At 44.1% G+C, this 26,464-nt stretch overlaps 1 protein-coding gene across 6 annotated transcripts in view; it reads right to left on the minus strand.

The window, feature by feature from the left end:
• Nucleotides 1–26,464, minus strand: part of DENND5B (DENN domain containing 5B) — a 97,387-nt gene that overhangs the window by 24,308 nt on the left and 46,615 nt on the right. For 3 of the 6 annotated variants that reach the window (XM_081211989.1, XM_081211988.1, XM_081211991.1), the window contains 8 exons: nt 21,682–21,791; nt 16,372–17,038; nt 12,267–12,454; nt 9,175–9,711; nt 7,489–7,720; nt 6,792–6,863; nt 5,358–5,508; nt 922–1,015 (listed from right to left, as the gene is read on the minus strand). In XM_081211989.1, the coding sequence (XP_081068115.1) occupies nt 922–1,015; nt 5,358–5,508; nt 6,792–6,863; nt 7,489–7,720; nt 9,175–9,711; nt 12,267–12,454; nt 16,372–17,038; nt 21,682–21,791 (2,051 nt within the window). The remainder of the gene's footprint in view (nt 1–921; nt 1,016–5,357; nt 5,509–6,791; nt 6,864–7,488; nt 7,721–9,174; nt 9,712–12,266; nt 12,455–16,371; nt 17,039–21,681; nt 21,792–26,464) is intronic. The other 3 variants (XM_081211990.1, XM_081211993.1, XM_081211992.1) reach the window with 1 other exon arrangement.

A 26,464-nucleotide genomic window follows, 5' to 3' on the forward strand; every position in this document is an offset into this window, starting at 1 on the left:
TCATGTCAAGCATCCCTCCTGTCTACAGAATTGGATGTGGAATCAGAAGCTCATCGTGCACAGCTCAGAAGGAGAGACCCCTGAAAGTCCAGTAAGACCACCTTGAATGCCCAAGGACAACTTACCCAAGGACTGTTATGGATGGGAAGAAGACTGTCATGCGCTTATGGGGCTCTGCCAACTAGAGGCAGCTTGAGGAGCCTTATATGCACACGGGGCCCTCAGTACAACTAGAAGCCATAATTAAGTTGATGGAAGCTTAGCTTAGCATTCATTTAAATGCATAATTCAGGAGTTGCTTTGATGTTCAGCACACTGGACAAGCGGATCAGCGGGGGTCTGTAATCCTTTCTGAAAACGGAGCCTTTTGTTAAATTGAATGGATTTAGAGATCTTATGGGATAAGGGAGGACATTAAAGCAAGTTCCTCCCGGGAATTAAATCCCTATCATCTCCCATTCCCAGAAGCATTCCTTCTTCTTCCCTGAAGCCATACTGATGCATTTTGGAAGAACAAGTGAGTGCAACCATAGGAAGAGGCTAACAATTATCTCAAAATACAACCGGCTGAGAGCAATGATTTCTGATTTGAGAGAACAGACCCTTAGGGAAACAAGAAAGGAAGCCAGTCTACATGTTAGGCTTGCGGGGACCGTGTGCGGGGAGAGGACAATTCTTTCTAGATAGAGATGGTTGGAAGATGGGATCTCAGCTTTTGAATTGAACCTCCGCTAAGGAGGCCCTAAAATTCTTTTTTCCAGATTCTTTTTCTGCTCCTATCCCAGATTTTTTTCTTTGGTGTGGGGAGACGTACATGCTATATGTGGAGGTCTTGCTCTTAAGTTTTGACAAAGCTAATGCAGCCAAACCCTAAATGGATAACAAGTATTGGGTGTCTCTGCTATTAACCACAGCACTTACCTCTCGTAAGTCATTGTCCAAACCAATGTGTTCTGAATGTTGCCGGAGGCGATCTTTCCTGCGCTGTGCTGTAGCGCTTCGACTCACCCACCGACTGAGGTAAAGAAAGAAAGAAAGAAAGAAAGAAAGAAAGAAAGAAAGAAAGAAAGAAAGAAAGAGTTGTAAGAAACCATTACATGCCAACTCTGGAGGGGGGAAAGGTTAGCACAGGTACTAGCTCAAGAGCAGACTCATTGAATGTAATGGACATGATTAACTTAGACCCATTTATTTTTTGATATTCTAATACAAGCCTCATGACTCCAAAAGGGTCCATTACAAACTAGAGCAGGGGTCAGCACACTTTTTCAGCAGGGGGCTGGTCCACAGTCCCTCAGACCTTGTGGGGGCCAGACTACATTTTGGAGGGGAAATGAATGAATTCCTATGTCCCACAAATAATCCAGAGATGCATTTTAAATAAAAGGACACATTCTACTCATGTAAAAACACGCTGATTCCTGGACCGTCCACAGGCTGGATTTAGAAGGCGACTGGGCCCAATCTGGCCCCCAGGCCTTAGTTTGCCAACCCATGAACTAGACAGATGGTGACAGAGAGAAAATGAGGAGAAGAGAGGATGCCATGGAGACATTCCAAGTTACTCTTCACTGGCTAGGTCAGAGGTTGCCAATGTAGCATTTACAAATGACTGTGTGCCCAACCAGAGTCTCCTATGATGCCCGTGGAAAGTCTCACTAAATACCCTCTCAAAAATCCACACCACATAGGAAACTCTTTGGTCTTCCTGCTCAGTTTCTCTTTGCACTGACTCAGCCTCTCCTACCCTGAACACACCCACTTGTTCATGCCCACATTTCGCTGGATGCCAGCATTGGACGCCCCCGCTCCCATCTGTTTCTGAACAATTAAATGAATTCCAACTGGAAGAGACTTCCACAGGCCAACTAGGTGGGAAAGGGTTTGTCTTAGGTATTCCCCTGTCCAGCTGTAGGAGAATACCTAAGCTCAAAGACCCACCGGGCCACACTAGCTCTCAGCTCTTCTAAGGGCCTTCTTAGAGAATGTCTACATTTAAACACATTTACAAAAGCCAAAGTCAGTTGATATCATAAGTGTTACAAATGCTAGTGCTCTGACGTTGTTATAAATGCCTGGTAAGGAGAAACAAGTTTTCTTCCAGTCAATACTACCAAATCTTCATACTGGAATGTGCCCCTTACTGGTTTCCTTAAAAGAAAAAGAGGGCAGGAACTTTTCCCTGCATTAACTCCCCCTTCCCCACGCTTTCCCTACACTGGAATGAATACACCAAACATCACACTCTTCACTAAATCCAAGTCCAAGGCAGGATACAATATAATAAACAAGAGGCATTAAACATAATGGGTGGAATTCAATTAGGTTTTTCGCAGAGCAGACCACTGAAATTAATGAACATGACTAAGTTAGGCCCATTAGCTTCAATGGGTCTACTCAACATAAAACCTGGTTGAATACCACCCAATAAAACCATGCTATATAAAAATACTAATATAACCTTAACACAACAAATCAGTCAGGGCATCTTCATCAGTTATAATGCAGGAGAAGGCCTGGGCAAACAAGCATGTTTTTAACTGGTGCTGAGGCCCAACAGGATCAGTGCCCAGTAAACCTGCAAGGGAAGGGTGCTCCACAATTGGGGTGCCAGTATCAAAATCATCCTCTCTCATGTACAGTGTAGAGGACACTGTTAAAGATAAAAATCCAGGGTTTCTTACTCCATCTGCAAAAACGTTCAGAGATGTAAATGGCTCTTGTGCTCATTTTGCTGGTTGCTCTACCAAACCAATACATGTGACGCATTATGCTCCTTTGTAAGTAATTACAAAGAATTACAGGATAATCAGTGGAGATTAGTGTATTAGAGAGCTTATTTAATTACTTTGATTTCACAGCATACGTGTTCCGATTCCCTCTAAGTTAACCTGCAGTTTAAAATCAATCAAAGAAAACCCAATGAAGATGTTTGCTCCTGCTTGATTATAACTCCTTTTGTTGCCAGAAAAAGAGAATCTGGAGACTCTGATTGGAACTTGAAAAAAGCAACATTTCGTAACAGGTTAAATGCTTATACAGTGGTGCCTCGCAAGACGAAATTAATTCGTTCCGCAAGTTTTGTCGTCTTGCGATTTTTCCGTCTTGCGAAGCACGGTTTCCCATAGGAATGCATTGAAAATCAATTAATGCGTTCCTATGGAAACCGACTTCAGACCAGGTCCGGGGACAGTCTGTCCCCCGACCTCTTCTGAAGGCTGGGGGGGGGGACCAAGGGCTTTTCTTCCCACCCCCAGCATTTTAAAAAACCCCGGGACAGCGGGGGACTTCTCCGCTGTCCGGGGCGATCTTAAAATGCTGGCGGGCGGGAGCGATGCCTCCGCTGTCGCCCGCCAGCATTTTAAAAAGCCCCGGGACAGCGGGGGACTTCTCCGCTGTCCGGGGCGATCTTAAAATGCTGGCGGGCGGGAACGATGCCTCCGCTGTCGCCCGCCAGCATTTTAAAAAGCCCCGGGACAGCGGGGGACTTCTCCGCTGTCCGGGGCGATCTTAAAATGCTGGCGGGCGGGAGCGAAGCCTCCGCTGTCGCCCGCCAGCATTTTAAAAAGCCCCGGGACAGCGAGGGACTTCTCCGCTGTCCGGGGCGATCTTAAAATGCTGGCGGGCGGGAGCGAAGCCTCCGCTGCCTCCCGCCAGCATTTTAAAAAGCCCCGGGACAGCGGGGGACTTCTCCGCTGTCCCGGGGCGATTTAAAAGCCCCCGGGAAGGCAGGCAGGGGGGACAAAGACTTTTGCCCCCCGCTGGCCTTCAGAAGAGGTCCTGGACCTCTTCTGAAGGCGGGCGGGGGCGAAAGTCTATGCTCCCCCCCGCCTGCCTTCAAAAGCCCTCCGGGACAGCTCCCCCCCGCCTGCCTTCAAAAGCCCTGCCTTCAAAAGCCCTCCGGGACAGCCCTCCTGGACCTCTTCTGAAGGTGGGCGGGGGGCCAAAGTCTATGCTCCCCCCCGCCTGCCTTCAAAAGCCCTCCGGGACAGCGGAGAAAGGCGCTGCGTTTCTCCGCTCTCCCGGGAAGGCAGGCAGGGGGGAGCAAAGACTTTTGCCCCCGCCGGCCTTCAGAAGAGGTCCTGGACCTCTTCTGAAGGCGGGCGGGGGGCCAAAGTCTATGCTCCCCCCCGCCTGCCTTCAAAAGCCCTCCGGGACAGCGGAGAAAGGCGCTGCGTTTCTCCGCTCTCCCGGGAAGGCAGGCAGGGGGGAGCAAAGACTTTTGCCCCCGCCGGCCTTCAGAAGAGGTCCTGGACCTCTTCTGAAGGCGGGCGGGGGGTGAAAGTCTTTGCTCCCCCCCCCCGCCTGCCTTCAAAAGCCGTCTGGGATAGCGGAGAAACGAAGGCTGGCGGCGGGAGGAGGTCTCTCCGCCCGCCGCCAGCCTTCGGAGGAGGTCCGAGGACAGTGGGGAAGACGCGCTGCGCTTCCCCGCTGTCCCGGAGATTTCCCTATGGGCTTTCGTCTTGCGAAGGAAGCCCATAGGGAAATTCGTTTTGCGAAGCGCCTCCAAAACGGAAAAACCTTTCGTCTAGCGGGTTTTCCGTCTTGCGAGGCGTTCGTCTTGCGAGGTACCACTGTAGTTCAGCTCCAAATACAAAGCTTGTAACTGGCAAGAACAAAATACAATGTCCAGGGGATCACAGGAAGCGTCAGTGCAGATGATAAAGTACTGGAATAATATAGCCTTGTAAATAAGCCCATAGCAACTAGCATGTGAATTATCATTTTTTACCAGTGTGCTAAGGTGCTATATAAGCTTGTGTTTCCACAGAGGAAGAGAAGCCCCATACCTGAACTTTGTCCCTCTTCTGCTAGCCTACTTGGTTAAAAGGTGGTTTTTACAACTAGCCTGCATTTCCATTCAGGCTGAGGCTGGACGAGTTTCTCTTCCACTGCAGCCAGTCTACTGACTTAGCCACCTATTGCTACCAAGTGAGTTTAACACTAGGCTTCTGCAATATATCCTCAAAGTGATATGGCACAGGCTGTAGCACCTGAAGCTATTGGATACTCTTCACGGGTAAGCCTCATAGAAGGTAGACTATGCAATGATGTTCAAACTTGGCCCTCCAGCTGTTTTGGCACTACAACTCCCATAATCCCTAGCTAACAGGACCAGTGGTCAGGGATGATGGTAACTGTAATCCCAAAACAGCTGGAGGGCCAAGTTTGGCCATCACTGCGCTATAGTAATGCTGCCAAGGGGAAGGGACAAGCTTATATTTAGGTATCGCTGGGGGGGGGGGGTTTCAGTGACTGAGGGAACGGAATCCTAAATCGGCAAAGCAGCCTAGAGACTACACTGAACGAACTATTCCCATGCATTCCAAGGGGTTATTACAGTTGCAAAAGCTTACTTGTTGTTGGTAGGCCCAGCTGCCAGCACATCTGACTGAAGCTTAGGGAAGAAGCCTTGTTCATATTTGCCTTGGCCTATCTTCATATCAAGCAAATGAGGATGGATTGCAGTGTGATCAATCTTCGTCAGCCGCTGTTCAATGGCCTGAGCTGAAAATAGTAATTAACACACAATCAATTTCTTTTTTAGTTAACTGAAACCAAGGAACTTTTCTTCCACAGGCAGGATCTATCTCTGGAGCCAGCACACCTGAGGTAAGTTGCGGTCAGTCTATACAGGTGAGGCAAGAACAGAGGCCATTAGTAGACAGGACCATGCTTACTATTAAAGGGACCCCTGACCATTAGGTCCAATCATGGCAGACTCTGGGGTTGCGGCGCTCATCTCGCTTTATTGGCCGAGGGAGCCGGCGTACAGCTTCTGGGTCATGTGGCCAGCATGACTAAGCCACTTCTGGCGAACCAGAGCAGTGCACGGAAACGCCGTTTACCTTCCCGCCAAAGCGGTACCTATTTATCTACTTGCACTTTGACTTGCTTTCAAACTGCTAGGTTGGCAGGAGCAGGGACCGTGCAACGGGAGCTCACCCCATCACAGGGATTTGAACTGCTGACCTGTCCTAGGCTCTGTGGTTTAACCCACAGCGCCACCCACGTCCCATGCTTACTATTAGAGCAGTGTTTCCCAACCTTTTTTGGGCAAAGGCACACTTGTTTGATGAAAAAAATCTCAAGGCACACCACCATTACAGCCCCGTGACGTCAGCGCGCAGCGTCACGCCGGGAGGGACACACGAAAGTGTAAGTTTCAATTTTTTCCCCTCCCCCTTGCCGGGGAACCTCCAAGCTTTGGGGGTGGGGGGGGAGGAGGCAGCAAAGCAAGGCAGGAAGGAGAGCGCGGCTTGGCTGGGTGAGCTTTGGCAGGGGCAGGGAATGAGAGCCGCGAGGCGGGCGCTGCGGACGGAGGCGCTGCCCGCCGAGCTCGCAGGCAGCCAGGCAGGCAGACTGCGAGAGCCCCGCGCTGGGCGGCCTCTCCTCGCCGCCGCCGCCCCACCTCTCACCGCCCGACTCGCCTGCCTCCCTCCAGGCAACATCTCGCGGCACACCAGGCAACATCTCGCGGCACACTAGTGTGCCGCGGAACAGTGGTTGGGAAACACTGTATTAGAGACTCCTAAAAAAAATGTTCACCAACAGCATATCGCTTGAGTCATCATTGCTAAATGGGAATGAGGGAAGCTGCTTCTCAAAACGTTGGCTGAAATATCAGTATGTCCATATTCAAAACCAACTCTGTTCCTTGGTGAACAACTGGAGCAAAACGCTGGAGGTGAAGGAACACAAGATTCCATGCCTGTGTGTTAGTCAAACAAACACTGGGTGTTGGATTCAGATCTGTGGGGTTAAGAGATCAGAAGGAAACTTGATACTACTATCAACTTGAAGCGCATGAGGTTCTGGTGCCACCATATCAACCGAAACTAGCCTCCGAAGAAAAAGCAGACCTGAAAATTTAAAATGGTTTCAAACACAAATTAAACTTTCTTGTTTGGTTATTTAAATCCCAGTGTTTCATTTCTAAAGATAAAAGAAAATGGAAAAACAACACAGTTTGACAGATCGTATCTAGCCAGCTGCAATAAATACCTTCAGTGACACTAGCATAGCTTTCACAGGTAAAAAGGAATTGCACAGCTAAATCCCTCCACGGGGACTTTTACATTCTAAATGGATCCAGTCAACATTTTTTATTGTAGAAGGTTTTAGTGGGTGGGCTGGCAAGTTAGATTTTTAATTCAGATTCTCCTGCTGGTTTCCATGAACTCTCAGATTGTACTAACCCAATTTAAAGCTTTGTTTTTCTTGAGGTGTTTTGCATTGCTCCTTTTTGTTTTACTGCACTGTAAGGTGCCTCAAAGGTGGTGAAGGGGACTCAAAGGAGGGATATAAATTAAGGCAAATTAATATCATAAACTAAATCAAATAGGGTAAAATACAACTTCTGAGTAGTTAGCATCTTTCTTTCTTTCTTTCTTTCTTTCTTTCTTTCTCTCTCTCTCTCTCTCTCTCTCTCTCTCTCTCTCTCTCTCTTGAAGCTTGCACACTGACAACTGATAGACCTGTACATACCTGCTTCTTTCAGTGTGTTGCACTTCTGATATGTAGACGTTCTTAGTGAAGGAACCCGGACATTATACAGCCTTATCTTCTCAATTCGGGAATCAAACACTCGCAAAAATGGGTCTTTTTCTTCCCAATGGGACATAATTTTATTGTCGATGAATGTTGCAAACATTTGAGTTTCAATGAAGTGTGAGAGGAATGGGAGGTAAGGCTCAGGTTGGTCAGAGAGAAATGAAGCCTAGAGTTGAGGGAACCCAAAAGAAAAAGTTACACCTTGCAGTATACTTGTTTTCCATTTCAGTAATTGTCCAATTATGTCCCAAGCATACTTTCACAGGGAGCGTGCATAGCCCAATAGGAAACAGTGACCTAGTTGGCACGTCACACTAAACCAAATTGAAAAGAAACTATGGTTTAATGCCAATGAGCTCAGGCAATTCTGTAGCACTCCTCCCCTGCTCAAGCTGCACTACGAATGAAAGAGCCTACAGTCTGGCTTACAACGTCATCCAAACCCAGACTTGTGGTTTGTTTCCTCCCATAAAGCTACAAGCAGTCACCAAGATCTGTTCTCGTCTTAATACTCAAGATTCTTTGGAGGAAACAATTCATAAGCCCAAGTTCAGAGGACACATGCCAGACCATGGTCTGTTCATCTTAAGCGCAGCAGCCAGAACAGGAGAGGGAGGAGCATCATGGAAACTTGTTCACATTTAACCATAGTTAGTTTTAAACTATGGTTTAATGTGACACAACAAACGGTGTCAGAGATAAGAAAATAAAAAACATCATTGCACCAAGATCTCCAATCCAAAATGTCTCACCAGTCTAGAGTTCCTATTTGCTACTTTTCACTCTTATTACACAGATTGGTTACCATAGTTGGCTGAGAGGCACTTTTTTCACGGTAGACACCCAGGGCCAAATATCTCACCCAAGTCACTTTGTGACTTGGTCACAAAGACTACTCCATAAATATATATATTTTTGAACAAAGGAAGGACACCTTTGCCATTACTGGCAATAAAGAAATCCCACAAGATTCTGATAAATTTTCCACACCAAATCTACGGTTCAAAAACGAGAAAAATCCATGTCAGCATCATTTTGGATCAATTTGAGAAGTTATTTCATCAGCTGCCTCCTCAAGTACTCCTCCTCTTACTCAAAATGCAAATGAAGTTTCTAGTAAGAAAAATAAACCAGTCACCTAACAAGGCCTAGACAAAACCAGGATGCATCTAAATCATGGGTGAGGGGATCTGCTTTTCCACAGCTCCCATCACCCCTGACAACTGGCCATGTGGGAGTGGGTGGGAGTGTGGATGTTAACAGAGCCCAACAACATCTGGAAAGCCATAGGTTCCCCAACCCTGACCTAAATAACAGCCATCCCCATTTACACTTGCTAAGCAATTTGTGGTGCCAAAATTCAAAAAGAGCTTTTGCTCTTTGAATGGGAAGAGAATCTAAATATATAATATAACTATTGACATGAAGCTGCCTTAATGCCAAACCATTTGGCCACTCTAACTCAGTATTCTCTAAATCAAAAAGTATTTAAACTGGAGATAGGGGACTGAACTTAGGACACTGCAAATGAGATCATGTGTTCTACCAGTGAGTTCCGAGCCTTCAAAAGGCAAGGCAACTGAACTGATTGTTACAATGAAAATATTTGGCTGCTTTTACTTTGTCAAAATTTTGCATCTGTTCCCTGTTGGTCAGCCACGATTCCCTGTCTTGCGCCGCTTGAATGACGAAAGCATCATAGTCAGAAAACATCTGTGTGAAGCGGTTGGCGAAGACCTCTCGTAGCTGAACGTTCAGTTTGTAGTCCCTCAGCTCCCCGTCTTCACACTGGAGCTTAACATTCCTTTCCTTCTCTTCCAGAGGAATGTTGATGCTCATTTTATCCACTGTCACGCCTGTTCTCTTTGCCAAAGCGTGGAGGCGGGCAATAGTCTCATTGCCCTTAAGCAACTCATACATGTTGATGGTGTTGCTTGGTACGTTCCCATTTTTTTTGTCATTGGCCAAGTCATTGAGGACTAGGTTCTTAAACTTGGTGGCACTCTCGCTACAATGGAGGGTGCCCTCAAGGGGAATTCCAAACTGAAGCAGAACTTCGGAGATTTCCTGGATGAAATCCGGCTTGTTGGGAAACTGAGGAAGTTCCTCTGGTAACTCAATAAAGTGGTTATCGATATCCACGAAGCAGAGGTTAGCCTGGAGGGGGGGAAAGCCAAATATTATTATCAAATGTATTAGTTGCCTAATACAGAAACAGTCTCTTGGAGACAGTGTTTGAAATATACTAATCATCAACACACTAAAAAATGCAAATTCAAGTATCACATCAACAACAGCAACATAAGAAATACATAGGTAATGATAACTGTAATGGTTCTAGGGGTTGCTCGTGCGTAAATCGGCGCCACACCTGGGTGGGTTGCCTGAGTGAACCCTTTCTGTCTGGACAGCCACTCGCCCATGGCTGTCTCAATCGCTGGCAGAATCCGTCAGTGGGTGTTTCTTGAACTTCTTCCAGCAAAGAAGTTCTTTGACGCCTAGTCTCCGCCTACTCTCCCTGCGCGGAAGCCTTCTGCGCAGGGAGGGTGTGGGCATCGGAGGACCCGTGCTCTCCCCGCTGGTCCCCGGCGAGGAGTCTTGGAGCCACCTCGCCGATTCCCCCATCTGCCCCCCTTCTCCACTGGTGCTACGCTGATTTCCTTCCCCAGAAGATGTGCTGCTTCTCTCCCTCCCGGGACGCTCTCCGGAATCCCTCTGGAGCCCTCCCTCTCCCTCTGGCTCCGATGGCAGTTCCCTGACAATAATCCATCAGCACACATAAAATATTCAGAAGTCACTTTGAACAGGCAGGGATGTCTTTACAGGGAAATCCTTGGGAAGACTTTAAACAAACAAAACAAAACAAAACAAACCTTTCCAACTGATTGGGGTATGGGCAAAATATCCATGCCAGAGGCAGCTTAATCAAAATATTCTATCCCACTAAAGTACTAATATAGAAAACCCAAGAACGAGCCATTGGCTCCCCTCTAGTAGTGCCCAAATGTTTGTCGCCTGTCCAACAGTGAGGCTGGCTTCAAAAATATACACAATGGTTCCACCACATACACAGGGATCTTTTGTTTGGAAATATAAAGTAACCCAACTTTTACATAAACCAGTAAACCCTCAAAATAAAGAGTGGTGCCTTGGAAGAGATTACTATTCCCCACCCCCACGACTCAGCTTGAGTCTGAAATTCATTGCTCATGAATTTGCTGTGCTGAATCCAGCTTGTTCCCCCGCAAGGGAGCTGAGGCCTCAGATGTACCAACCATGACAAAGTAGCATAACAGGAGACCTAGATATTCACAAGGGCAACGGCAACTCACTCTAGTCAGTCTTTGAACTGATATTTAATTGGTACCAGCACTCAGTTGTTTTCTCTAGGGTGTGTTGAAGAAGTCCACTTGCAATGCGCTTCTCACAGGAAGGAAAAGGCAGGAATCTGAACTAAATCCCCAAATTACATTAATTAGCTGCCTCATATGCTTAGAGATATATTTTAAAAACAGGACATGAAGCAGGGAAGGACTGCAAGGTTCAGAAGTTCAACTGGCATTTACGGTGTTATCTTTTCGCCGTCAGCTTAATTACTTTCCCAAGCATTAGGTGTTGAGATTTTATAAAACTACATTCTAGTTCATTTGAGCGTTAGCTTTATCTGTTCGTTTTACATATTATATTGTGAGGATGAGGACCTGCATTTATTATTTTATAGTCGACCCTTGTGTCAATAATAACAAGGGTGAGATAAAATGCCAAAATAAATTGAGTGTACAAGGAGGATCTACAAGATAAGCTCAACTCCATGTTGCACATTCCCATACACTAGGGAGGTGAAATCGTCTTTTATGCAAGGCAGACTGAAACTGTTAATGGTATCTGATTTTTAGTCTTTTCTTTCTACTCCTACATCCACTGAAAAATGACTCTAGGTAACAGAGAAGGGGAGGAGCTGAGGGGCTGCATTTAATGGTGGCATTTGGAAACAGCGCTTTCCACAAGATGATAAAACCATTCGGTCTTCTGGCACACGAATACTAGTGAACAAAGGTTCATTTCAGTGTTCCTTTCATTGTTCAGGCCAAGCTCCACACTCTTGGGGCTAAAAATAAAACCTTTGTGCACTTGAGATAAAATCCTAACAAGTGGAATGAATATATATTTGAACCACCTTGCTAGAAACAGGAAAAGATGCAGGGAAACAGCTGTCAACAGTAATAAACTAAATCAAATGACTGGTGATGGCCAGCAGCACTAATAAATGGGACACACACACAAACTGGAAAAAGGCAATTCAATGCTACTGGGGCTTGGCTGGGTAGATGGAGCTACTTCCATGCAACAAATGGTACAAAACTGGTCAGGGAATATGCTTCTTCATAGCCCAATAGTCAGAAAGACCATTAAAAAAAAAAAAACTTCTGAAGTGCCAGGACATGTAAACAATGACAAGTGTAAAAATGTTTTTGTGCCCCAGCTGCACCTAAAGAAATCTTGTCCTTGGACTGAGTAAAAATACAATATTTAGATTGCATTCCTAAAGCCTTACTCTGATGTTCCTATCCAGAGAGGATCCATGTCCAAATACAGAGCCCATGGTTTTGCTACAAATGCACAGAAAAACCAGGAATAAGGCATCCTGAAATCAGGTTGCCAATATTCAGCACTGCACACAGCCCTAAGGCTCAGCAGTGTGCAATAGTCACCTCTTGGGGAAGCTCCAGTTTGGAACGGTCTGTTCCCTCCTTCGACTGCAGGCCCATCAAGTAAGGTACAGGAGCATCGAGGAAATGCAGGAGAGAGGCTGGGAGGATGGGGACATAGACATGTTGCCACTGAAATGGGAACAGCAGCGTGGTGATCCCTTCTGCAACCGTCATCAGTCTCTGGTAGTCTAAACAGAGAAAACCAAGACAGAATTACTATATCACTCCTCTTAAAAAGCCATCAACACATCAGCATTAGACAGACGGCAAGTGCAGAGCAATTCTTAAACCCACAGAGCACGTTTTGCAGCTATTCGTCAGCTTGATTTAAGTGTGTGGCACAAGCTCGCTGCTTGTTTAAAATGGATTGAAATATTAACTCCAGAACTATTACACAAAGAAAGCTATGAAATTTTAATAGACAGCTATGATACAAAATTTAAAAAGTGAATTTAAGATGAACACCAGGAGAACGGCAAAGCGGAATTATGTACATTGCTCTGCTGAACTGCCAGAGGAAGAGCAATTTGCAGATGGGACAAGAAAGGAACCAACAGCAAGGGGAGCAACTGCTGTCATGCCCGTTTTTGCTCATAATTGTTCATTAGGCTGAATTTTCAGCTCACGTGTTAGCAGGCTCCAGGAAGCAAGGCAGCCTGCAAATCCACCTTGACAGAAAATCAGAACTAACTACACAAACGTGAAATGCACCCTAGGACTTATTTTTAAAACAAGATTCCAAGCCAGTACTCTCAAACACACCAGTACCCTGTCAGCATTTTATTCCTGTGTATTCTATTAGGTTTCTAGCCAGAAAGGATGTTTCTACAATAACTGATATAAAGTGTTCTTCTTTTGATGCTGCCCAATACTGTTCCAACAATTCCAACCTGATCTTCGACTACTTCTTCCATATTAGAAAGTGCAAATGATTCTGAAGGGGAGGGGGCTCTAAGGGAAGGTTTAACATGAATGTGAAATATATCCCAACTGAAAATGGTCAAGTGGCTCACCAGCGTTAACAGTGATTAAATTTCTCTTCTTGAGTCGGAATAGTTGTATTCATATTAACTCTAGTTGGTTAATTAAGAATGGATTCCCACAGTTTAGACTCCTCCACATCTATTAATTTTGTGTGTGTGTGTGCGTGCCCGTGTGTGTGCATGCACACACACACACACACAAACACACACACACACAAACACACACACACACACACACACACAAACACACACACACACACACACACACAGAGTCAGATTAGCAAGGACAGGTCTTATGCCTTTTCCCACAACAGAACAAGTCCTATGACTTACAAGCACATAGTCCAAAGGGGTCAAAAGAAATACTGAAATGTTTACTAACAGCACTCCACCAGGGTGCCATATGGAAGGAAACGCACCCTCTTCTCAAATATTCCGTTCCCAAACTTTAAGGTGAAGATAAAGGGACCCCTGACCATTAGGTCCAGTCGCGGATGACTCTGGGGTTGCGGCACTCATTTTGCTTTATTGGCCAAGGGAGCCAGCGTACAGCTTCTGGGTCATGTGGCCAGCATGACTAAGCCGCTTCTGGCAAACTAGAGCAGCACACGGAAACGCTGTTTACCTTCCCGCCGGAGTGGTACCTATTTATCTACTTGCACTTCATGCTTTCAAACTGCTAGGATGGCAGGAGCAGGGACCGAGCAATGGGAGCTCACCCCGTTGTGGGGATTCGAACTGCCGACCTTCTGATCGGCAAGCCCTAGGCTCTGTGGTTTAACCCACAGCGCCACCCACGTCCAAACTTTACACAGCTGTAAATATGGCTTTAGAAGAGGGAGGCTACCATTGTAAACTACATTTCGAATGGCCTCTAGAAGTATTAGCTTGGAAAGCACAGGTCAAATCCATTCTAAATGCATGTGCGCCATGTCTACACTTTTATACTGCCTCCCATTAGCTGAATAGCTTCCTATTTATTACCTCTCTGCTGGAGGAGCGTTAATGAGCAAAATAAAAACCACTGCCTCTCAAGTATATTATGTCTTTTTATGCCTTATCTACATCAGAGTATATTGCCAGGCTTTCAGCACAGAAAAACAATTTGATCAGTATTCACCCAGGAATTTAAAATTGCTAGGGGGCGGCACTGGCAGCCCAAACTCCCTCTTTATCTCTGGCACAATGAAGCCTTCTCAGGAGGGCGGAAGCTTAGGAAAATGTACTTTTTGAGAGGGAACAGCAAATAAACAATTTAATTATTTGTTGAAAATAAATCCAGCTATACAGGTTATAAAACAACCAAATAATACATAATAAAATTCAACATCAGAACAAATACAGCCGCCTAAAAATAGCTGAGCAGGCTGAACTACTAATCAGCTAAACATTAATCAAGAGACAAGGTGGTGTAGTGGTTAAGAGCGCTTGACCAGGACCTGGGAGACCAGGGTTCAAATTACCACTCAGCCCCGAAGCTCACTGGGTGACTTTGGGCCAAGCACTGTCTCTGAGCCTGATCTACCTCACAGGATGGTTGTGAGGTCTGCATATGCCATCTTGAGCTCCTGGAAGGAAAGGCAGGATCTAAATGTATTAATACATACCAAAACTTTGAAAGCCTCGGAAAATTAAAAAAGAATTAGCCAGCCACCTGAAGGATGACAATACTGGCCTTCCAAAGACAGGGTGCCACCACTCACAAAGTGAGTTTTCCCCAGTGGCGGAATGTGAAAATGTGGCTTCTCCCATAAGGTCTGACAAGCAACAATCATGCACACTCTTCCACACATATCCTGAGCACATATCACCAATTTCATAAAACAAAAATGTTCCAGTATGTAAGATGGAAAAAGTTTCGTTTCTTTAATTTTTTAAAAAATGTATATATTACCTTATTTGTTGTAAAAACTGTTTCAGATGTTTTTCTTCTTAAATGTTATTTAAATGTTCTTAACTTTTTGGTGGTTGCAGTTCCTTTAGGAGGAATAATGGGCTACACATTTAATACACAAAATAAATAAATTAGGGGGCAGCCAATGCAGTGTCCCCAGACTGCATGGCCAATAGTCAGGGATGATGGGGGCTGTAGCCCCACATCTGGAGGGCAGCCCCACATCTGGAGGGATAACCCTGCTTGAATTCACCTATCTGGCACCAACATTGCTGTCCTTTCAGTGCAGGCAAAGAAATGTTTATTCTTCCACATCTTTTTTACAATTTTAAAACTTTCCCCTCTATAATTAAAAAATCCTCCCCCCTAGTTCTTAGTTATGTTTTAATTTTATGTAGTATCTTGTTTTTGTAAACTGCCCTGGAAGAATATGAATCTTTAAATTAAGTAACAACAAATAAATGCCTATGAACAGAAAGAGGCTTAAATTGTAAGGCCAGGAGAAGTCAAACCCTTCTTTAAATTGCTTGCAGGCACACATCCGAAACAGATTTCCTCCTTTCTGCAGAGTTAACAATTTAATTCACCCCTCTCTGGTAGCAATCTTGTGCTGGTAGCATTTGTCACTTATCCTCAGGAAGCTGTATTAACAGCCTCAGAACAGGATAAGTTTGAAAATGTTGGAACGCACACTTTCCCACAATATTCATGACACACACATGATATATAAGCAAATAAAATACATGCATGCATACACACACCTTCAAAGGGGCAGCACAGAAATTCAGATACAGAAGAAAAATCAAAAAGTGAGGGAATTGCTTTTAAAAGTCAGCCCAGAATACCCTGCAAACTATTTAAAATTTGTTAAGAAAAATATTGATGTGAAATGCTCTGAGCTAAGCAGTTAAAAGGGTTAACACCCAAAAATAAGCAACGTCTTTCCACAGAAACTGCTGTACTCCTGAAGGTTATAATTTTCTAGGAAGACACTCACAGCCTTTGCAACGATGGTGAATCTTCAGTTGGTGCTTAGACTAAATTTGTAGGAGAATGCAGAGGACTCTGTTAAGATATATGCATTTGGCTCTAAAAGATATTGTTTGGCTGTTTCAGGTTAGTTCTTTTAAAACACATTGAAAAAAACACCTCCCGCTATTACCATTCGTGTGGGCAAGTTAGACGAAAACTCAGCAACCCGATTGAACTAAAAGTTAAGTCAGCTTACCTTGAGAATAAAGAAGGATCTGCATTTCTAGGAGAACACACGTAAAAACCTGGATGAGGTTCTCCAAGCCCAATAACTCAAAGGCCTCCCGGAGAGGGTAGTCGGATAGTGGGAGTTCATTAGGCCCAGGCCTCTGGCAAAAGATAGGCTCATAGACCCCGTAGAATTTGAGAGACCTTCCTGGAGGCGGAAGGGGCACTTCATAAAGAATGTTATGGATGTAGCTCTCCAGGGGTAAAGGTGGAGGTTGCTGGGAGGTAACTGCCTTGTAAAGCTGGATGAGGAATTTCTTGCAGGCTTGCATGAAAGGAAGGGGAGCAATGAGGCAAATGCACTTGGAGACGTAGAGCGTGTCCCTGTTGATATCGTAGGAGTTGTAGCGCTGCATCTTGGCCAGCGACGTGGAGTCACCTTCGTCGAGGCTGCTTGCCAGGGAGTCCATGCTGCACGACGACGAGGCGCAGACGCTGTTGCATTGCTCTGCGTTGTGCATTTGATAAAGCGTCTGCATAGCTGTGCAAATCTGCTTGCTCGTGACCTCCTCGTAAAAGGTGAGTACGAACCCGTAAGTGCGGGAACCATCTTCCCGGGTAATGATGAACGAGTGGAACTGGGGGTCTCTGTTATCGGTTTGAGTCCTGAAGGATAGCCCTTTGGGCATACATAACTGCAAGAAGAGTGGGGAGGGGGAACACAGCACATCAGTAGCTCATCTAATTTCACCTGGTATAACCCACAAGGATGTTTCTCTTGTGCAGGCCCCAATGCAGTGCCCAGGAGCTCACGCCATTTGTATAATTCCTGTTTGGTTCAAGAGAGCTTTTGCACAGGAGGTGCTTCTGGCAGAAGAAGTTGGAGAAAGCTATCTTGTTAAACCAGTTAATTAAAAAAAATCTGCACTCTTGAAAATAAGATTCCCAGCCTCAAGCACAAAAGGGCATTGCCTTTAATTTGTATTTTTTATGAAGCAAACGGAATGACTTTGCACAATTATACTGCAACGGCCATTTGCCACCGTTCATAAATTCATTTACAGCCTCATGAGTTAAATGTGAGTATCTCCATAAAGCAGCGAACAAGAGCTCCTCTATTTCCTTTGTCAGAATTATGTGGAGTATACATAATTCTTAAAAGGGAGCAAAATTTACTGGTAAAAAAATTCAGCAAGCAAAAGCTGAATTGTTCAAGGAAACTGCAATCAGAAAAAAGGAAAACCCAACCAGGATTCCCCATGGAACAAATAGCTGCAGCAACTTTATACAAGTTACAAAGAAAATGTATGTTCTTATTAATTTTGGTAGTGGAAGCATAGGTGTAAAGCAGGCATGTCCAAAGTCCGTTTCGGGGGCCAAATACAGCCCGCCAGTCGGTTTAATCCGGCCTCTGGCAGTTTATTTCCTGGGGTAAAATCCTAAAAAACCTCAACAACTTCAATCCTAAAAAAAGCCCTTCACTTCATCAAATCTGGCCCTCTTTGAAAAAAGTTTGGACACCACTGACTGTAAAGATAAAGGCAAAGCATAACTGTATTTAGCAGCCAACAAGGTAAAATTCCATTATTCTCATTCAATGCCACTAGCTACAGAGAACACTAAAATTACTGATTTACCAGATGTGAAATGCAACTCAACCATTGGTACTGGAAGCAGAACAGTGAGACGTACAAGTGTGGATCTAGTATTGTCATCACCGTGAGTCATCCAGACTGGGTCCTCAAAATCCCTTTTACAGTTAATGCATAGAACAGTGTGGCTATGACTCAGTAGCAGGGTTTAATTTCATTTAACTGATAGCCTGCATTACAATTTTATGGTTCATGTCAACAAAGGCTATTTCTGGATGGCAGCCATGCATTCATTCAAAATGTTTCCAGATTGTTAATGCTCACAGAGCAGCATTTTTACCACCACATCCTGCAATCAGAGATTTTCCAGGCTAGATTTAAAACTGAGATTGATTCAACAACAACAATAAAATACATTTGGGGTATATTGGACAACATCTATGGAAGGAAGCATAAATTTGGAAATGCCTCACTGAGGTATATGATGTGGGCTTGTCTGCCACTTAACGGGAGATTCAAAATATTTATATATAATTTGCATGTGCCTGGGTGTATGTATGTGTGAGAAAGAGATCGTGTGTAACACAAGCCCCTGTGGGATATGTACATCCACATTAAACACACATTTAAAATCACAGAACTGTAGAGTTTGGAGGGACTACGAAGATCATCTAGTCCAAGCCCCTGCAATGCAGGAATCTTTTGCCCAACGTGGGGCTTGAACCCACAACCCAGAGACTGAGTCTTGTTGGGCATTTAGTAACTGTAAAGCAAGGACTGCCTGTAAGCTAGTGGCCACAATTCAAGGTATTGACAATCATTTATAAAGCCCTAAAGAGCTGGAGGGCACAAGTTCCTGCATGTGCACCTCCTCTAGTGCCAGACAACACAATCCTAATGATGGGGAAGGAATTCTGTCTGTGGTCCTCCTGAGGTATTGTGGTGAGAGGGACTTGCAGAAGGGTCTTGTCACTGGCTAGAGTGAGGAATCAGCTCTTTCTTGTCAAAAGCACACTTACAAGTTAGGAAAATGTGTGTCTATTCATAAACACACATGTTTTCATTGAGGTTTTTCCCTGTGAAAATTCTTCGAGATATTATATAGGATGTGATTCACAAATGGAATCAAACCAAGAAATAATACATTAAATGAACATATATTCATTAGACTGCAATTCTAGCCAATAATATTCTGCCAGTAGGGAGTAGATCAAGCAAGGGTAGTGATTGCGGCAGGATTTACCATTTTTCAGGGCTATGACTTACTCACCCTTACGTTTCCAGGCTCATAGATCCTAAAACAGTCACATAGAAAGGACTTAATACTAATTCCCAGAGTGGGAGTGGGGAATAAGCAAGAAAGGATAAGAAGCAACAGCTTGGGAACATTTACATTTGCCAATGGATAAGGACATGAGTCACCTGGGATTTTCCCCATAATTTAAGTGCAGGACGAAAAGCAGCCATTGCTGTATGTGAGAAAACAGAGGTTTCAATGTGTGTTACATCCTGCATGGTTCAGTACAAATGGAGAGCTGCAGTTTAGTAAAAGGATTCCCCCTTCCTATCTCCTTTTCCATGAACTAGATTTCTCAGAAGCCATTTGCAATCCGTTTAGCATCCAACAGTCCCAGAAAGTTCCCCCATGGGCTAACCTTCAAAAAAGCTCGTGCATTCGCCTTCAAGGAAGACCACCAATTGCTATTTATATAAAAGGCAGGCAGAAATGCAAGGCAATGACAAAACTAATACTGAAAGAAAAAGAGCAACGAAAGCTAGCAACCGCCTATGGTTATTGTTAGCGGGGGACAGAGAAATGCTCTCTTAAGTGAGGCTTTTATTCCCCAGCCCTTAAAATGACAACAAACAAGATTTGGGGCAGAAGCAGCTCCATAAGGATTATTTATCTTAGCACATTGTTTTCACCCCATCATCATATAGAATGGTGTCATTAATAGGTCAGGAAGTGAAGAAGGCCTAAAGTAGCCTGGTCTGTTTTTGACTTGGTTCTGATAAGGAGCAGAGGGGCCGGGTGCAGCCCAATCGCCTTCTCAATCCGGCACGCGGACGGTCCGGGAATCAGCATGTTTTTACATGAGTAGAATGTGTCCTTTTATTTAAAATGCATCTCTGGGTTATTTGTGGGGCCTGCCTGGTGTTTTTACATGAGTAGAATGTGTGCTTTTATTTAAAATGCATCTCTGGGTTATTTGTGGGACATAGGAATTCGTTCTTTTTTTCTTTTTCAAAATATAGTCTGGCCCCCCACAAGCTCTGAGGGACAGTGGACCGGCCCCCTGCTGAAAAAGTTTGCTGACCCCCTGCTGTAGACCATTCTGCACAGAATAAAAACTACACAGTGAACTTCTGTGTTTACATGGGTATTACAAGTTAAGGTGTTCAACAGTTCTGTATGACAGGACTGAGCTTAGTTCTGGTACTAAGAATAAATTTCTGCATCGAGCAAGTGCATGGGGGGGGCAGAGAGGCTTCCTCTCCAACATGCAGAGGTGAGCAGGTCAGGCAGGAAGTGACTTACAGGTAAAGGAGATAAAGCGCTGCTCAGACTGACAGAGGGTAAAGGAAGGGAGGGAGGGACACCCCGGGTGTGGAGCCCAGAAGGGAAACAGGAGCAAAACAAGTGATGAATGAATGAATGAAAGCCTGTGAAAGAGAGAGTGAATGTGTGAGTGAGCATGAGAAGGAGGAGAAGGAACAAGCAAGATACTGACTGAAGCAAGAATAGAGGAAATGAGCATGAATGTGGTGAACTGAGAGCTTATATAAGGGGACAACGGAAGGGAGAGAAAACAGGAAAGAGAGGGAAGGAGGCTTGTAAAGTCTGGGGCAGTAGACTGCTTAAGAGTCAGGAGCATAAATAAACAAACCCTGGAGGTTTTTAAAGCAGAGGTTGGGCGGTCATCTGTCATGGATGCTTTCCTGCATTGCAGGGGGTTGGACTGGATAACCCTTGGGTTCCTCTACAATTCTATGACTCTACAATTCTCTACAATTCTATTACTCTATGGCTGTGCTTGCTGATATGAGGAGCCTTAACCTTGAAATGTAGATGGGATCACCAGGTGGCTCTGAACACAAGAGGCATGCTGAATTTCTGAATGCATTTGGGACCACAAAGAAGTAGGGGAGGAAGCTTCACAGACAGATTGCTCCGTAATTCCAATAATAAATCCCTTGCCACTATTTTGTACCCAGCTCTAAATTTGGGATCTAGTAAACAAAGCAAATCAGTAGGTTCTGCCAAGCCTGAATTCTGCCCAATACTGCTTTATACAGTAGTAATATTCACTGGCAAAGCTAGTGTTCCACCAATAACAGTTGACAAAGGATAATCTGAAAATCGTACTCTTTTTGAAAGGAATACTTTCAAGCAGAAAACCGGTTCAGTGTGACAGCCTAAAAGCCAACAAGGAAACTTAAATTCAGCTTAAATTTAGGCGGCAATCCTATGCACGTTTACTTGGAAATTAAGCCTCATGGAACTCAGTGGGTCTCGGTGCATTAAAAAAAAGGGGGAGGGACTGCAAGTTGATATGCAGCCTTAAACAATCACTACACCAAAATCCTACGCTGCTACTTTCCCCCAGCCTACTTTTCACACTGTGGCTGAAGGAGATAGGAAGAGAGGAAGGCTGAAGCATGCAAGAGAAACCAGCCTTCCTATAGAGATGGGGAAAATAATGGAAGGAGGAGCCCTCTCTTTGGAAGGAGTCTTCTCTACATACCATGTTGACTGCATCTTGATCAAAGGGGTTCCACTCTATGTTCTGGGGATAGTGAGCCAAGACTTTGGACTTGAAAGTTCTTCTTAAGGGGCTCTGGTCAAAGTTTTCTCCTGTAACAAAAAAAAGCCACAATAGTCACAACAACTGGTTTGCAAGACATCTGGCCCGCTCAACATCTGATCAAAGAAGAAAATGCAGAGGGAAAGGACATGTACGTTTTTACTTCATTGGCTTTTAGAAAAGGAAGGTCTAAAGGACTTGCACAAGATGCATTCAGCCGTTTCTTCCTTCAGTTAACTTGGCTCTGTAATTTGAACTGATGTGGGTGCACTTTAAAGCTACTAAAAGCAGCGCTGAAAACTCACAAACATCATTAGGGGCTGCTGTAGAATAGCTGTGAGCCAAACTGGCAACTTAATACTCTTGCCCAAGTCTAATGTATTCAGTCTAATCTCTGGCATAGTGGGGAAAAGATCAGCAGAAGAAGGGCGACACATGAACTTGCATGGTATACGACAGTGTCCACAATAAGAAACAAATGTGAAAAATGTGATCCAGGGATCAGCTCCCCATCACCAAGGGAGAAATGCCCATGTTTGTATACTTAAAAAAAAGCTGGTAGAAAGGTCCACTGAGGCACTCCAAAAAACTCCTGATCAATGAAACCTAGAAGTTTCAGCATCTCTACAAAGGGCCAGAACAGACACCATGTTAACTGCATCTATGCACTGACCATGCAGCCCTGTTGTTTTTAATGCAGAAAAGCATCAGGGAAAGAGGCTGAAAAGTATTAGGATCCTAGCAAGCAGCCAAGGTGATTTAAACCCAGGAAATGCCCCATTGGCACCATTAGGGAGGAAAGCATTGAATTCTCTCTAGCCACTTGGTAGGATTGTGATAATTATCAGCCCACCACAAGCAGTGCTATTTGCACTTCTGAAAACCTCCATGTTGAACATTGTACTGCCTAACAGGTATGGCGTCACCAGAGTTCTCTAGCAGAAAGCGCAACTAAATAGAAGTTGCATAAGGAGACCACGGCTCATCTCAACTGGGCTTGCACGGGAGACTTGCCTATGGTGGTGTGCTTTATGTCACCTGCTTCATGTGGCAAAATATCTCAGGTTGGCCCTAGACAGTGATAGCACCAAACCTCAGGAGATGGGAACTTCAGAAAGGAAAAGTGAACCCACTACATTCTTCTTGGTTGAGAAACAAGGCAAAGGGGATTCAATTTAGCACCATCAGTTTCAATGCTGGCCCCTCATTCCCCATCTACCCCAAAAGTATAGCACAATATCCAGTAGTAGTAGTAGTAGTAGTAGTAGTAGTAGTAGTAGTAGTAGTAATATTTATACCTTGCCCACCTGCCTTGGTTTCCCCAGCCACTCTAGGGGCTTACAGCACATATAAAAACATAGTAAAACATCAAACATTAAAAACTTCCTGATACAGGGCTGCCTTCAGATGTCTTCTAAAAGTTGTGTAATTCTTTATTTCCTTGACATCTGAAGGGAGGGTGTTCCACAGGGAGGATGCTACTACCAAGAAGGCCCTCTGCCTGATTCCCTGTAACTTCGCTTCTCTCAGTGAGGGAACCAGCAGAAGACCCTCGGAGGAGGACCTCCTTGTCTGGGCTGAGTGATGGGGGTGGAGATGCTCCTTCAGATATACTGGACAGAGGCCATTGACGGCTTTAAAGGTCAGCACCAACACTTTGAATTGTGCTCAGAAACGTACTGAGAGCAGTGAAGATCCTTTAGGACCGGTGTTATATGGTCCTGGTGGATCCCCCCTCTCTGCTAGTGGAACAGATTTCTACTGTGCAACGGAGCTTACCCTTCCTCTGCTTTAAAGGGTTGGGTTGATGGCAAGACCCTAAATTAACTTCTGTGTCCAGTCCCAGCTGCCTGGGGCTGATGGTATTGGGAGTCCCACAACATCTCGAGAACTGCAGGTTCCCCATCCCTGCTAGATAGAAAACAATGAATACTTGTTATCACCTACAGGAAAGTTTCTGTTGGGGTAGTTCCACATTTCTTCAGGAGTACCTAAGTCTATCTCAGAATCCTCGTGCATCATAAAAACTACATAAAAAATGCACCTTAGACATAAGGCACACTCAAGCCCCATAGCTCATGTGGCTAAACTTCAGCTCCCCAGAAGCTGTTATCACTCCAACTCCCATCAGCCCCAATATGGCCAATGGGAAGGGAAGATGGGAACTGTAGTCTAGCAACTTCTAGTAAACCATACCTGCCCTTAGAGAATGGCCTGTCGTTAACTGCTGAACTTCTCACTCAACTCAGCAAGGTACAATCTGCTGGTTAGGATCCTTTTGAAACTTTACACAGAAGCAAGCCAATGTTTATCTTGTAATACTGTACACTTGTGGCAGTGGAAGGCTGTAATATAATATATTATAATATAATAATTTATTATTCATACCCCGCCCATCCATCTGGGTTTCCCTAGCCACTCTGGGCAGCTCCCAACAGAATATTAAAAACATGATAAAACAGCTTCTCATCAAGCAATGATGTACAATAAACACATCTCCAGCTATGAGTCTCATCAAATTCACCACTTTCATTTTTTCAGCAATATATCTGTTTAGAATATACACCTAAAAGTAAACATATTTTAAGACTCATAAAAGCCATTCTCAGTTTGTTATTTTCCCAGAACATATACACCTCAACACATTTACATACATTTTCCTGTCTCTGCTTAAAATTGGACAAAAATGTCCTGCTCATTTTTTGCTTTTTAAAAAAAATAATAGCTACTAACACAAAAAGATGCAATGTGTAGTAAGGCCCAGTTTGGAAAAGCAATTGCAAAGGAGGGCTAAATACAACACAACACAGAGAAATACACATGTGTATACAGGCTGCCAATCAAAGGACTGAAAACGCTGCAACAATTGGTGCAGATTACTGCTTGTTGTAGAGCAACATTGTATAGTTATGTAGACTTATCTGCTTGGTGCATATGTTGTGGTGTAGGGCAGCCAGTGTTTTGAAGTTTGGAAAACTCATATGAGAATTGCTCCATCACCTTCATAGCAATAAATATGGATCTTGGTGTCTAATATATAATTGTAGGTTTTTCTAGGTATTTGAGACATGCACATTTTGAAATTTTAAAGATAAAAAAAATTCATTTTGCTGGATAACTGTATCACTGGAATTAATTACTTTCTCAGCTGAAAAAATTATAATCCACAAAGCCAAACCCTGAGAAGAGTTCCAGTAGTTCTACTTTTGCTTACTTTGTACTACAAAAATAAAGACGTTTTCAAGCACCTGCAAAGGTGAGGGGTGCATGTCTTGGGGGTGTCATAAGTTAATAATTATAAGATTAACTTATAAACTGCACTAGCTCAGTAACTTATTTTAATTCACATTTGGCAAGATGCAGGAAATGAAAAACTATTCGTCAAAAGCAAGTCTGAATGCACTCATTGGGACTACCTGGCTAGATAACTGTGCACAGGATTGCAGCCATGCACTCAAACTCATGTTCTGAAATACAGAAAATGGTGCAATTTATTTGCTTTTAAGCCTTTGCAAATATTGTTGTGTCCCACTCACACTCATTCTAAAATCCCATAATAGGCAGTATTATGGCAGTAAGCCTTTACGTCCTAATCCAAGAGAGAACTACTATAATAAATTACCATTGCAGTGGCACTCTGTGAGTGATATGCAAACTAATGGGAACTGCAGAGCATAAAACAATAAGAGGATTTCACCCAACGCAGACCTGCAACAGAGCTAGAAATTATTGAAGAAATAATAATGCGTGTGATGCAATAAAGTTGTATTTTATTAATCTGTTGCCATTTTTTCCTCGTGAATATATGAAGATAAAGCTGAAGGGAAAACTCTACTAAAAATGAGACTCCAGAAAACAGAACTGTGAATGTCTGACAATATATATCATACAGTATGTTTTATTACAAGCTCTCAGTGTTGTGGATTCTCCTATTTAGAAGTTTCAAATGTTGCAAAATTAGACTAACAATAAAGGTAAATACTGGCTTACAAGTGTAACATTTCATTTTTTTGAGCGTCCTTTAAAATTTCATCAAGGATGAATGGAGATTTGCACACATTACTATGGTCCAAGTCCAACACTTTTAGGCACTATGCTACACTAGCTTTCAAGTCAGATTTCATTGTTAAAGTAAGACTTTCCTAGATGCAACATACTTGTTACTGTTAGTCAGCATCCACCTTCTGAACTTATTATTCCATGCATTAAGGACACATGGAGGGGGGAGCCCTCATGCCCTGGCTCCAGTGTTCTCGTGGGACCCACCCTGACCATCACATGCTAAGCAAAAGGTCTGAAGGGGAAACCGACCCATGTTTGCCTGAGCACACAAACATAGGCTTCTCTATGTGCTCAGGAACCAATGTGGAAGAACCTCCTTGTATTCAGCTGAATGTGCATATATTTTATTCATCCTTCTGAAGGGGGCTGGTGGGCAGGAACTTTGTGCAGCCATAAGTCATTCCCACTGCAAAATACTGCAAGATCATCATTTATTTAGAGACTCTGATGTCAATGTGAAAGTTTTGTATGTGCAGGGGGTATGAAAAGAACATTATGTCCTATGTGCACATCAGGCTCCTCTTTTGTGCGTAGTGAGCATTCCCCAAGACCCTGTCTTTTGGGCCAGCCATTGTCTTCTAGGCTAACCTCACAGTGTTGTTTTGAGGATAAAATGAGAAGGGAGAGAACCAGGTATACTACCTCAAGCTCCTTGGCGGAA

This window comes from Podarcis bocagei, assembly GCF_964188305.1.
Source record: "Podarcis bocagei genome assembly, chromosome: 10".
Taxonomy (NCBI): Eukaryota; Metazoa; Chordata; class Lepidosauria; order Squamata; family Lacertidae; genus Podarcis; species Podarcis bocagei.